At 33.8% G+C, this 13,948-nt stretch overlaps 2 protein-coding genes across 2 annotated transcripts in view; one reads left to right on the top strand and one right to left on the bottom strand.

The window, feature by feature from the left end:
* Positions 1-361: 361 nt before the first annotated feature.
* On the bottom strand, positions 362-5,435 carry LOC115444272 (charged multivesicular body protein 3). Its single transcript, XM_030169989.2, has 7 exons — positions 5,294-5,435; positions 5,159-5,219; positions 4,761-4,940; positions 4,334-4,374; positions 3,694-3,867; positions 3,002-3,204; positions 362-1,324 (listed from the first exon to the last, which is right to left on the bottom strand). Exons 1-6 carry the CDS (start codon positions 5,336-5,338, stop codon positions 3,049-3,051), a joined length of 657 nt encoding a protein of 218 aa, XP_030025849.1. The 5' UTR covers positions 5,339-5,435; the 3' UTR covers positions 362-1,324; positions 3,002-3,048.
* A 619-nt stretch (positions 5,436-6,054) lies between these two features.
* The window catches only part of LOC115444265 (glycerol-3-phosphate acyltransferase 1, mitochondrial), a 75,477-nt gene continuing 67,583 nt past the window's right edge, over positions 6,055-13,948 (top strand). Inside the window, exon 1 of the mRNA XM_037440171.1 lies at positions 6,055-6,223. The gene's annotated coding sequence lies outside the window, so the exon portion shown is untranslated. The remainder of the gene's footprint in view (positions 6,224-13,948) is intronic.

Genomic DNA, 13,948 nt, shown 5'->3' with positions numbered 1-13,948 from the left:
GTAACAAGCAAAACACAGCACTGGTTTTCAAAGGCCACCAAACGTACGGATGCTATATCAGCCATAAACTACAACAAATATATAATACTGGATGCTTGTCTACAGCGGGCGGCGGCACCATGCCTGTTGCATTATAATCATAGCGAATTCTCTTGAGTTTTTACAAGATCCTACTCTGTGTCAAGCGAATAACCAGTTTTGTTTGAGGCCGGTTATTAGCTATCTAGATTCCTACTACTATTTCTCTCTTACTCAACATGCGTAAGATCAATTTTCCTTCAAACTTAGTAAACTAGTAACTGAATTGATTTTAGAATTTTGTTTGTATTCAAAATTAAAACCAAATAAATAAAATGCCATAATTAATTAATAATTTATTGCAACATTCAGCACTTACAATAAACGCGCACGTCAATAAAATGACATCAACATCGGTTAGTTTGTACATTTGTCGTAAGAAAAATTAAGTATTGTGTTTGCTGTGAAGCTAATCTTGCTCTAAAAATCCGTTTGCGAGAATTGCTTTGATGTTAAAATTTCTCCCATTTTAATACTAAATATGAGGATTACGCAAGACAGAAAGGGATGGTAAAGATTTTTAAGCTAATATGTAGTTTTCTAATATCAAACATTTTGGTGGAGAAATGATGTTGCCTACTGCTTAATACTCAGTACCTATATGAGAACAATAATCGGGTTTCACATTAACTATTGTGTCAAAAAAATAAACGCTAAGTCCATATAAATAGAGTATAGTCTTTTAGCTTAAAAATCTTTCCTTCCTTCTCCGAATCAGTGCAGGGTGCCACAGAAAGATGAAAGCTTAAGGCACGTATTGGGTGGTTGGTTTCCTTTTTTATAATTACTCAATGATGATGGAAATTCATTTTTTTTATTCCTGAGGCGAGCAGCTAGTGAAATCATCCATTAAATGAACGTAATATTTGATACAACCAGATAAAATATTAACACAAAATGTTAGTTTTTTATATTTTGCAGTCATGGAGTAATGTCAATTCTCCGCAATGGTACGATGCCCCATCACTGGCGCACACTGCTGCCTTACCCCATTTGCTGATTTATTTAAACATAATAAATATATTATTTCACGAAATCGCGGTAACAAAGCAATTATTAATGGCTTATATTAATTGGAAGCGACATCTGAGATCTAGTACAGATCCACTAATCATGTATTAATACAATCTTAATAATGTAACAACGATAAAATTAAAATTTATTTACAAAATGTTTAAGGCATTTGTTGACTTCTCCTGCCGGCGTGGAACCGTTCGTTTAGATCGCTCGGGACTTATTCGTGCATCTACAAAAAAGTTTATATATTAGTACCCACATTAAACTAACACACAAAGGTAATTAATAGGCCTAAATAATACGAGCTTAATCCCGGTTGACATGATTTGACTGCATAAAGTTTATAATAATAAATATTAGAGATCTACACAGTTATTTACAGTTCACACTGTCAATAACTAATGTTTCCTATGCTGTGTCAATACTAAAACAATCTTTTCCACATTTATTTCATAACTAGCTTTTGCCCGCGGCTCCGCCCGCGTTATAAAGTTTTTCAGGCTAAAGATTTCCGTTATAAAAGTAGTAGTTTCCCGGGAGCCTATGTTCTTCCCAGGGTCTCAAACTGTCTCCATACCAAATTTCATCTTAATACGTTGGGTAGTTTTTGAGTTTAACACGTTCAGGCAGACAGATGCAGCGGGGGACTTTATTTTATAATAGCTTTTGCCCGCGGCTCCGCCCGCGTTATAAAGTTTTTCAGGCTAAAGTTTTCCGTTATAAAAGTAGTAGTTTCCCGGGAGCCTATGTTCTTCCAGGGTCTCAAACTGTCTCCATACCAAATTTCATCTTAATACGTTGGGTAGTTTTTGAGTTTAACATGTTCAGACAGACAGATGCAGCGGGGGACTTTGTTTTATAATATATTTTTTAGAACTTTTTAAGTGGAACAATTCCGTCATACATCATTGTTGCATAACTTTAACCGTTTACGCAGCGCAGGCAACGGAAACTCTCAAAACTAATAATTTTCCCCGTTTTTGCAACATGTTTCATTACTGCTCCGCTCCTATTGGTCATAGCGTGATGATATATAGCCTATAGCACTCCAGGAACAAAGGGCTATCTAACACAAAAAGATTTTTTCAGTTCAAACCGGTAGTTCCTGAGATTAGCCATTACTGCTCCGCTCCTATTGGTCATAGCGTGATGATATATAGCTTATAGCGGTCCACAAATAAAGGGCTATCCAACACAAAGCGAATTTTTCAGTTGAAACCGGTAGTTCCTGAGATTAGCCATTACTGTTCCGCTCCTATTGGTCATAGCGTGATGATATATGACTTTGAGCACTCCACAAACAAAGGACTATTCAACACAAAAAGATTTTTTCAGTTTGAATCGGTAGTTCCTGAGATTAGCCATGACTGCTCCGCTCCTATTAGGTATAGCGTGATGATATATAGCCTATAGCACTCCACGAACAAAGGGCTATCCAACGCAAAAATAATTTTTCAGTTTGGACCGGTAGTTCCTGAGATCAGCCATTACTGCTCCGCTCCTATTGGGTATAGCGTGATGATATATAGCCTATAGCACTCCACGAACAAAGGGCTATCCAACGCAAAAGAATTTTTCAGTTTGGACCGGTAGTTCCTGAGATCAGCCATTACTGCTCCGCTCCTATTGGGTATAGCGTGATGATATATAGCCTATAGCACTCCACGAACAAAGGGCTATCCAACGCAAAAAGAATTTTTCAGTTTGGACCGGTAGTTCCTGAGATTAGCGCGTTCAAACAAACAAACAAACAAACTCTTCAGCTTTATATAATAGTATAGATTTACCAACAGGACTTTCCTTAAATTCTATACTCAAATACAATCCTCTATTAAGTAGTAATTTAGCATCATGTTGTCAGACTTCGACGCAACATTTAAAGTCTACTCAAAACCACCTTACTTACAGTTGAAAATCTCTTCAGCATCACCGCAGCGTGAGTAGCGTCATGTCCTAGGAGCGCAGCGCCTCGAGCCGCGACTGCATCTCGTCGAGTTCGTTCTCGTCGGGCTCGGGCGCCTCCTCCTCGCGGCTGGTGGAGGGCGCGGTGACGGCGGTGGGGGGCGCGGGCGCCTCGCCCAGCTTGCCCTGCGTCAACTCCCATAGCACCTGCAACCACATGATTTATGTTTAGTACATACATATTACAGCTCGGTATTCATCTAAAACTTGCGCGTACAACACATTCACATGCTGTGCGTGTTTAGTGTCTGTGAATAAACACACGTCAGTCGTCATAACAACGCAATGCCTACATCAACAAATTCAAATTTATATAGTATGATGTTTTATTTACATCTATGTAAAACATTTTTTAACCATACTGATTGAAGTTGAATTGGTGTCAGGACTGTGAACATACCAGCTTTAATTACCCAACCTATGTATACAAACTTTGGCTGTTCTGAGGATAGAATCAGTGACCTTTGTCGGTAGTTTTACCTCGCATGCAATGCATTCACGCCACCAAGGCATTTGTTTGAACATAAAAGATAGAGGGCGATCTAGATGCATTTAATTTAAGGCGAAGGGAAATGTTACCTAGGCATTTGCCAAGCAGTGAGACATACCTAAACCTTAAAGATATTGATTACATACCTTATCAACCTCAGTCTGCGCTGCCTCCTCCATTTCCTCCTCATCCTCCATACTGGACATGGTGTCGTCGAGCATCTCCTCGATGATTCCCGCACGCATCATCTCCTTGCTCAACTCCTGCATCGTCGCGGCCACTTCCGGCAGGCGGACCAGCGCCTGCATCGCTTGCATCACCTTTATAGTGTTGAATTATATTTATATTACGAAAGGGAAGTAAAAACCTCGCCAAGTTATTTTAAAATATGGAACTTAATTCTTGTACTGACAATGTAAACTTTAAAACGAATAAGGAAATATAGCGCCCCCAAAACTTGTTTTCATATTCTGATCAAGTCACATATTGAAAAGGAGTAAGTAATAAAATAACACTAAATTCGCTAGTGGTGACTAGCCATACACATTCAGAAGATCATGAGAATATTATAAAGTTGCCATATTATTTTTTTTTTTTTTCTGTATTCCCAGATTTTTCCTAGAAAAATTTTGCGACTGGGACACATTTTATTACAAAAGAGACATATACAATGTTCAGTAAAATAAAATAAAAAATAATATTATCAATCCTTAGCGACTATGGCAAATACCCACATCACAGAATAGGTAAATAGGTGTTATTAATCAAACAAATTTAAGTTCATACCTCTGTGGATTTCTGCAATGATCCTGCAACTCTTAATGTAGCTATAATAAAAAAAAAAACATTAGATTTGTATGCCTTAATTTCAAGTTTTCTCCTTATTTTAAATATTTAATAAGATTGCTAACTCAATTGCTAAGGTAGTCATGCAATTGATTTTCAAAGGCAGTTGTTCTGATTACTCAGTACTCACATGATACTATCTGCTTATCAGATGGGAGAAATCAATGATAATTTAATGTTAAAATTAAAATATTTCTATTACATAATATTAATATTTCTTTACAAATTGGCAAACTATAAAGTCTTACACCTAAAAGACTTATTTTATACCATATTTCCTAATATGTCTGTAACACAATTGTTATGTATGAATTATACTGTCACTTACTGTTAACTGTAAGTAAGATGATATCAAACACGTATTTACCTAATTGATTTTTCATTTGCAACTGTACTGAGTTCAAATGTGCTTTGCTAGTGTATATTTTGCTGATAGCTCTTCTTGATCTGATAATTTCTTTAGCCAGTATTGTACACACTTGTTTGTCATTCTTTGTTGCGGCTTCTTTCAATGATCTTTTGATTTTGTCCTCTTCTCTCTGTATACCTACAAATTGAAATTTTTAATTATTATGTGGTAGACTGAACCAGTAAATTATTAACATACTATTAATTTACTATTTCCAAAATCAAGTTATGATACAATATATTTAAAAATTTTGTTTCATTCCCCATTGTAATTTGTATGGTTTTAGATCTGGTTTAAGTAACATATAAGTTACATATTTATTAATATAAAATTAGAAATTTTATATTTAGATTTACTTCTTATTTGTCTGTCCAAATTATAGCCTTCTTTCCTAAGTTTATGTGACCATTCGTTCACCTGAAATGATAAATAGTTATTTAGTAAGAAAAAATAAATTTGCTATTTTGTAATGTAGTAAATATAATCTTTACCATTTCTTTAGGGTTTCTTTCGGGTGATTTACCGAATAAACCCATTTTAAAATAAGTATTTCTACAATATTTTGCAAATTTTCAAGTGAAATAAATTTGTTTTGACATAAAATTGACATCTGCAATAAAGGTGACATCATCGATGTTTCATACAGAATAAAATGATACGAAATACGTGTAACGGAACGTAAAACTTTTAAGAGTTTTTTTATCATTTAGTGATTCAGTTGAATACGGAACTATATTTATTTAAATTATTTTCAATTACCAATTCATTAAAAATAAATAGAATTTATTTCACAATGATTTCAAGTATTTGCTCAACGAACATAGAAATCACTCAGAAGTAGAGTTGGGTAGGACATGACATGAAAAAGAGTTTGTAAGAGTAGCCTCCTTTTTAGCATTGAGCCGGTACAATGTCCTACTTCAAATGAGGCGAGGCGAACTGAGGCTCGGCGCTCCAATGCGCGCCTTACAGTATTTTATAATGTTAACACTCAAAATATTTCCCTTTTGCTCGCGAGTCGAAACGCAGTAATTTAATGTTCATTGTAAAATAATGTCCTATTGTAATTTGTAGCATTCGGTTCTCTACCTCACTGTCCTCGTCCTTTAGTTAACCAAAGACGGAGAATGAGTAACGCGACTATCGCGACATAAAATTTGAAGTAGTACAATATATAATTTTGAGCCACTCTTACATTTTGATGTCATGTACCGGACAAATGTACCGCCTTTTGTATGTCCTACTCAACATTACTCAGAAGCAACTATTTCCGAAATCTGACAGTTTCCGTGACGTAAATTTTATGGCCGGAAATTTTGAATTGTTTATATTTTCGCGATTTCTAAAGCTAATCTGTGATTGATTTCTACAGTAATTGTTTATGGGTTCATGAATTAGTTGCTGAAAGTCTCCAAGGACATGTGAGTACATTATTTTCATTAAAACTTAACTTCCAAGATGGGCAACAGAACATATTTGAACATATCAAATTTACTAATAAGTATTTTGATTGTATTTAGAGGCATGCTCCTGCTCTTGCGTTCAGATAAGATCATCGTAAGGAAGCGTTATTCTTGAATCTATTATAGAATTACATTGGCATAGATACAAGTTTGTTGTCATATAGGTTATAATTTACGCGGCGAGCTGTTAGTTGCAACAAAATAATATTTTTATCCATCTCATACTTTGAAGTTTATAACAAAGTATTATCATTTGTTCGTCAAATATGTTTAATATGTTTTCATTCATATAAATTATACTAGTTCATATACATAGGATTTCATTAAACCGGTACGGTACATAAGAAAATAAATGAGTACAATGCTCCAAGCCGAGTCTAAGGGGTTACATTCTCTTTCCTATGTTCGAAGAGTATATAAATTACCCATAATAAAGGACCACCATTGATCTCAATCTATTTTATTAACTGTACCTGTACAAGATTACTTATTTTTTATGAGTGTGATGTACTTATGGATATGTTTAAAGTAACTTTTAAAGTAGAGATAAAATTTAACTTGTTTCTTATAAGTTTACTAAAGTAAGACTAAAAATAAACACTATACATTCAAGAAAACAATAGATTTTTCAGATTTCATGTTGTAAGTTATTGCATTTTGTTTCAGCCTATAAACTCAAAGTGCCTTATATAATAATGTTCATCATTTCCTTATTTAATTCCAAGTAACTACATGGAGACTACCTTTACAACCTAAGTTGGAAAATAGACAAAATTTTATTTCTCACCAGAAAGACTCTATTTCTCTTTAAGTTCTGATTGTTATATTCTTCATATTTTATTGTAAAACAAAACTGCTAATAGATTTCTATCAGTTAACGTTTACAATATAACTACTACTTTATTTGTGTAATAACATATGCATATTATATTTCCATCATAAACACAAAGTCTTATGCAATGAAGTAAAGTAATATAGTTTTTAAACCATATCTAACTTATTAAAACATGTATGGTACTTTTGTTTACATTGTTAATCATATTGATCCACCTATATATAGCAAGTAACCCTATTTTGAACTGGCCTATGGTCATAAACGTGATGTGTTTATCATGGACCCTTATCAGAGAGGTCAGGCTCACTGTGCTGATTGAACCGTGTCAATTGATTTGATTACCGGTTGGTTTATGCAGTTATCCATTCTGGGGTCTAAGTGCAGACTCTCTCACCTTTTAGACTGATTATGGGTGATTTGCCTTATTTACCTATTATAATCTATACTATTATATAAAGCTAAAGAATTTGTTTGTTTGAATGTGCTGGTCTCGGGAACTACTGGTTGAAATTGAAAATTATTTTAGTGTCGAATAGCCTATTTATTGAGTCTTAATCAAATTTGCGTTCCTAGGTAGGACATATCCCGGAAAAAATTATAGCGGGATTTTTATCGAAGAACTAACACGCGGGCGAAGCCGCGAGCAATTCTAGTAAGATATAATATAGAAAGATACACAGAAAGTGTATCATCTTGCCATTTATTATAAATTTAATTTAAGTAATTTTTACAGTCAGGAGTAAATGTACTATATTATTACATACTAGCTTTTGCCCGCGGCTCCGCCCGCGTTATAAAGTTTTTCAGGCTAAAGTTTTCCGTTATAAAAGTAGTAGTTTCCCGGGAGCCTATGTTCTTCCCAGGGTCTCAAACTGTCTCCATACCAAATTTCATCTTAATACATAAACTTATAATTTTCCCCGTTTTTGCAACATGTTTCATTACTGCTCCGCTCCTATTGGTCATAGCGTGATGATATATAGCTTATAGCGGTCCACAAATAAAGGGCTATCCAACACAAAACGAATTTTTCAGTTGAAACCGGTAGTTCCTGAGATTAGCCATTACTGCTCCGCTCCTATTCGGTATAGCGTGATGATATATGAGCTTTGAGCACTCCACAAACAAAGGACTATTCAACCCAAAAATATTTTTTCAGTTCGAATCGGTAGTTCCTGAGATTAGCCATTACTGATCCGCTCCTATTGAATATGGCGTGATGATATCGAGCCGTTACTGCCAAATTATCGTAAGCGACACTTTTGTCAAAAATGCGTTTTTTATCCTAAGTAGTATTTTAAGCCACTACGGACCTAACCCTGTGGTCGTTTCCCCCTAAAATAAAGCCGATATAAAGTTATAGCAAGTGCTAAAATTGTCGTGAATACATATATTTTTAAAGCCATAACGTAAGCGACAACAAGATTGATCTAGTAGTAATGTTCATAAAATATCATACGATAATTTCATAAACTACAATGGAAATAATATTCAAGTGTGTCAACAATTTTTACTTAAGACCCTAAACATATCCCAAATATTTTTGAGACACACCATCTGAAATGCCAATAAAATTCTGAATACCACTCGAGGTGGCAGAAGAACTCGTCGTCTTCATAATAAATCAGATGAAGTAGAAGTCGCACTGTTAAAATCATTCATTGAGATATTGCCTGCTATTCCATTCCACTATTATCGCAATAAAAGGACTAAATTATATTTAGTTCAAGAATTTTAAAACATTTCGTTTTTGTATCTACAGTATGTTGGTCATTTGAAAGGAAACAATCTAGAATCATCAGTATTATCAAAAAAAAAAGTATTTCGTTGTATACCTATATTTAAAACAAATTTTAATATCGGATTCTATCTGCCTAAAGAACATAATTGTACTTTTTGTGAGAAATGCAAAAACTTATCACTTGAAAACAGATTTTTTATTAATAAGCCACTGAATATAAAAATCACATTCTGGAGAAGAAAAATGCAAGCCACTGTTTTTAGAAGACCACAAAAATGAGCAAAGTAGCGGATTCTAACTCCTTATGCGTTTGCTTTGCTTTAGAAAAAGACCTCAATACTCCCGTAGCTATACTGGGTACAATGTCCTACAAACCGGAACACAACAGTGACTACACACTGCTGCTTGGCGGCAGAAATAGATATTGCGGTGGTACCTACTCAGGCGGAGTCTCACGTATGAGAGACCTACGAGCCATACCTACCTACCATTTGAATATGATAGACCAAAAAACTACCCATACTGCGGTTAATCTATATTCTGATAGCTGTACCGGGCAAAACAGGAACCGTGCAATGATATCTACGGTAATTAATTTCTTGAAAACCGCAATAATAACTACACAAATAAAGATAACTTATCTTTTACCTGGACACACTATGATGCTTGTTAATTCTATTCATAGAAGTAAAAGATTTGTTCGTAATAAAACAGTATGGGCTCCCTCTTAGTGGCCAACTATCATTACTAATGCTAGACATAATCAAGTATGGAGATTTCATGGATTGGAAGATCTTTTCACAAGCTTTATTGCCAGCTAAATTTAAAATTAATTTTAATTCATTAAGAGTGGGGCAATTTCATAAAAATATTCCTATTATTAAATTGCAATTTGGATTTTCGAAGACAGTGACAATTACAAAATAGATATTAGGATTAGGATTTTATATTTTTATTGGATAGGATTTTATTATCAGATTGAGAGCAAACTGTGCCGTCGTCCAAAAAGGACGTGCACTTTTATACGCAGAAGGGCTCAAAATTTCAGCAGCTAAATACAAAGATTTATAAGAGCTATGCAACAAACACATAATACGAAACAGATACCATCAAGAATATTCAAGTATGAGGCATGATGGAACCATACGTGATGCTTTAGCTGAAAAGGATGAAGATGAGGATGAGGAGAATTAAATATATTTTACTTCATTTTACATAAGTACAAATACATAATCTGATTGGTCTCACGTGTAATATATTTATTATTAAATTATAACGTTTTATTTTAAAACCATGGTGGAACAATATCTCGTGTTAATTGAAAACGGACGAAGATGATTCGTACCAGAAGAAAAACTTTATTTCATTTCATTCATTCCATTTTAAGTTAAACTAAGCTTGATCTTATTACTCGAAATGTTTAATATAACAAAAATATTTTTTTCAAATATAATACTACTATTTCTTTTGAAAACCTTCTAAAATATCTATTTATTTATCAAATATAGTTTCTTGGATATGGTAATATTAACAGATTTTTTATCGTAAATGCCAAAATAACCTTAGATTATGATGGCAAAATTAATGTAAGCGACATAAAAGGCATAAATACTTAATATTTTTTACTTTTAAAAACTTATATATATATAAATGTATAAAAATAATGAATGTATGTAAAATTTCAATTTACTTGCATAATTCCTTTTAAAAATATTTAAAAAAAACCTTCTCCTGTAAAATTTGTTTTTTGTCGGTTGCGCTAAAATGGCGGTAAAGGCTCGATATATAGCCTATAGCACTCCACGAACAAAGGGCTATCCAACGCAAAAAGAATTTTTCGGTTTGGACCGGTAGTTCCTGAGATTAGCTCGTTCAAACAAACAAACAAACTCTTCAGCTTTATATAATAGTATAGATTATGAAGTTTAATCAAAACAATGTAATGTGATTAATTAGCCTTTATAAATTTCGTAAATAATGGTTGAAATTTTAATAACGTATTTTATTAGCCTATAATGTCCCAATGTTGGGCAAAGGCCTGTCCGAGTTCTTTGGATCGCGAATTTTTTTATGAATTTTACTATGCATTATTCAAATAATTAATGGATTGGTAAGTCTGTAATTCAAAACTGCATTTTCATTTTACAATATAAAAACACTATAGCAGTAAGACGCGGGCTGAGCCTCCGCACGTGATGCAATGCAGCGCGTCAGGGCGCGGAGCATTGCGTCGCGCGATGTCGCGTTCTGTTTGCGACACTCATGGGACTCACGCCCCATGTGCAATGCAAGCATGCGTTCAGTGCTCACTCGTATGATTTAATCGGATTATAATTCAACGCAATTTGGCGTTATATAGATTTGAGTAATGTTAAGCGTGGTATCTTTCCTTTTCAAATACTTAATTTGAGGGTCAAAGCGAGAAAGACTGGTTTGGTTTTAATCACAAATTTAAAATATTCGTTGTTCAATGATGCGTAGTTTTCGAGAATCCAAAAATCAACTTTGTCTTACAAACGATTACATAAATTAATTTTAATATCCGCTATCAGTAAAACAAAGAAACAAAACAGCCGGTGCGGTGTACTTTGTATCTACCCACGATTTTAGCGTCAATAAACAAAAACAAACAAACCAATTAGAAAAATTGTTACCTACATGGAACAAATTGGAAAATTAACTATTCCGCACGGACAAATTACTACGCAGATGGTTTGAATGAACGTGTCCAGAAAAAAAAAACAGGTGAAGTGCGAGTCCGATGTGCGTACTGAGGGTCCTTTTAAATACTATTTGTGTTTTTTAAATTTGCCAAGAACTGTGAAACTATAAACGATTTTCTTATAACACTACACCTATAAAGGACGGACAAACAAAACACCGTCCGCATGACCGGCGAAGTGCCTTCGACTATACATATAAACTAACGTGAAATGACAGGTTACTGATGCGCTTTGTACGAGCGAGGTTTTGGAGGTTTTAAAACAGCTTTCCTGCCATTAAGACTCTTCCCCAGAAAAACGCGCTATCCATATTTTATAGAGATATTACATATAGAAAAAAAAATACATAATATTTCTGCAATATGTTTTCTTTATTTTGGATTTCTCAAATTTATTATAATATGAATTTTGTTTCATTAATTTTATAATAAAAATATCACAAAACAATTATTCCGTACATCCCCTAGAGAACAACATAATTTTAATTTGCAACCAACACTATTAATTATACAATTTAATAAGGAATATTTTGTTCTTATAATTTAGATAAATTCATAGAAATGTTTTTGTAAAGCAATTAATTATTCATAAATTTCAATAGGTCGATCTGGAAATCTTTACAGGAGCCCCGAGTTCAGCAGTGATCATCCTGCGGATGATGATGATGATGTTTGATAAACCTTTATATATTCTTGTTCGTAACTTGTGCGCCGCCAAGTATGGAACGAATGTTCAAAGTTATTTGGTCAGGAAGGCGTCAGAATCCCGTCCTTCCTTTTATCGCCGCCAGTGCATCAAAGATTATTCTAGTCCTGTAGATGTTTATCTTAGGTGCAGTGGTCATCGCTTATTCGTCGGCCAGCCTATTTCATTAAACAAAGACAGTCTATGGAATCTCATTAATAGGGTTCCGTTGTTTCCTCTATGTGCGGAACTCTAAAAACTCGCCTATGCCGTAATTGCGTGTATCCTGCGGTCAACGCTTGCCTTTGTTCTGTACTTATATTCTTCGTTTTTTTACCCATGATACCAAAAGTGTATAATTTTTTAATAATTAGTGGGCAGTGGTGGCTGGATTTGTCTCCATACGCAGGGAAATCATAGTTTTATTGTGTTTGCATTTAGGTTCTAATTGGTTTTCCCACGCCCGCCCTTTTTATTCAAGTAACTACGATTTCAATCGTTGATTTTAAAAACATTTTATTATTTTCATAATAATGATTCTAACGCTCCTTATCCTAAGCAGATTAAAATATCAAGAAATTACATACATGGATTAACTTAAGTCTCGAAAATTATAAAATTTTAGATAAACATTCTTACCTAGATAGGTTATTACAATATAATAATAACTATGACAGGAATGTGTGGCATATCCCATGATTTATAATTAGGATTAAAATTTGTTATTGTAATTGTCTGAATAACAAGAACTTTATAGGTAATCATTTAATAAATATACCTCGAATATTAATAATTAAAATTAGACATGCATCACGTCCATGCATATGTACAGGAAAATTATTATGAATTTGTAAAAAAACGTCAATTTTCTTTTGTTCAGAGACTATAGTTAGTGTACCACATTCAGTGATACCTAAGTAATATAAATTTACTTTACTGCTTTTTTATTTTCGTCCAGTAAAATAGGAAAAGAATAAGTTCTACATTTCGGTAGAAAAAGATGCGCATGATCAGAAAATAATAAATAAAGACAGATTATAATTTGCATTAAATGGAAATATTAAAGATTGTTTAGAATCTAGCTTGATTTGTATTTAGTACGCCATTCCCGAAATTAAAATGTCAGAATAAATGGATAAGATATATACACGATGAACACCTTGATTAATTTACCTAAAAATACAAGTATTCTCATACATTTACAACTGGAATCCTGTTTGACACATAAATTGTTTTTTTATCTGATGTTAGTGCCCTTAAATGGAGTACTGTTATAAATTTTCAACTATTTATGTTACCTTGCTTAAATCGTGATCACCCTAACTTAAAGTAAAATAAAGTAACAAGGACGCTAAGTTCGTATGCACTTGGCGTAAACATGCACTTTGTAATAGCGGATACATGGCTTATAACTCGATCGATTTATAGCATTCATATACAATCCCTATCTATCGATTTGTCACGCTGCATGTTGTGTTATCGACCTCATACTAAATGTTTTGTTTACAGAATGTGAAACTAGAACATGTGCATTAAACAGAAAGTTATGGTAGAACAATATAAGCTAATGTTCCCAGTATGTATATAATAATATCAGTCCTGTATTATATACTGTGCCACTGTTGGGCACGGGCCTCTTCTACTACTGAAAGGGATTAGGTCTACGTCCATCACGCTGGCCTATTGCGGATTGGTAGATT

This window comes from Manduca sexta, chromosome 18, assembly GCF_014839805.1.
Source record: "Manduca sexta isolate Smith_Timp_Sample1 chromosome 18, JHU_Msex_v1.0, whole genome shotgun sequence".
In the NCBI taxonomy this organism is placed as follows: domain Eukaryota; kingdom Metazoa; phylum Arthropoda; class Insecta; order Lepidoptera; family Sphingidae; genus Manduca; species Manduca sexta.
Note: the sequence above shows the minus strand (reverse complement) of the source record. Positions and strands in the feature narration are given on the sequence as shown.

Bases quoted from the DNA above. Each gene is read 5' to 3' on its own strand.
- LOC115444272 (XM_030169989.2), bottom strand. From the start codon at position 5,338: ATGGGTTTATTCGGTAAATCACCCGAAAGAAACCCTAAAGAAATG. The intron at 4,941-5,158 runs GTAAATCTAAAT...TTCAATTTGTAG, and splicing joins TTTGGACAGACAAATAAGAA to GTATACAGAGAGAAGAGGAC. The intron at 3,868-4,333 runs GTATGAACTTAA...AACACTATAAAG, and splicing joins CATTGCAGAAATCCACAGAG to GTGATGCAAGCGATGCAGGC.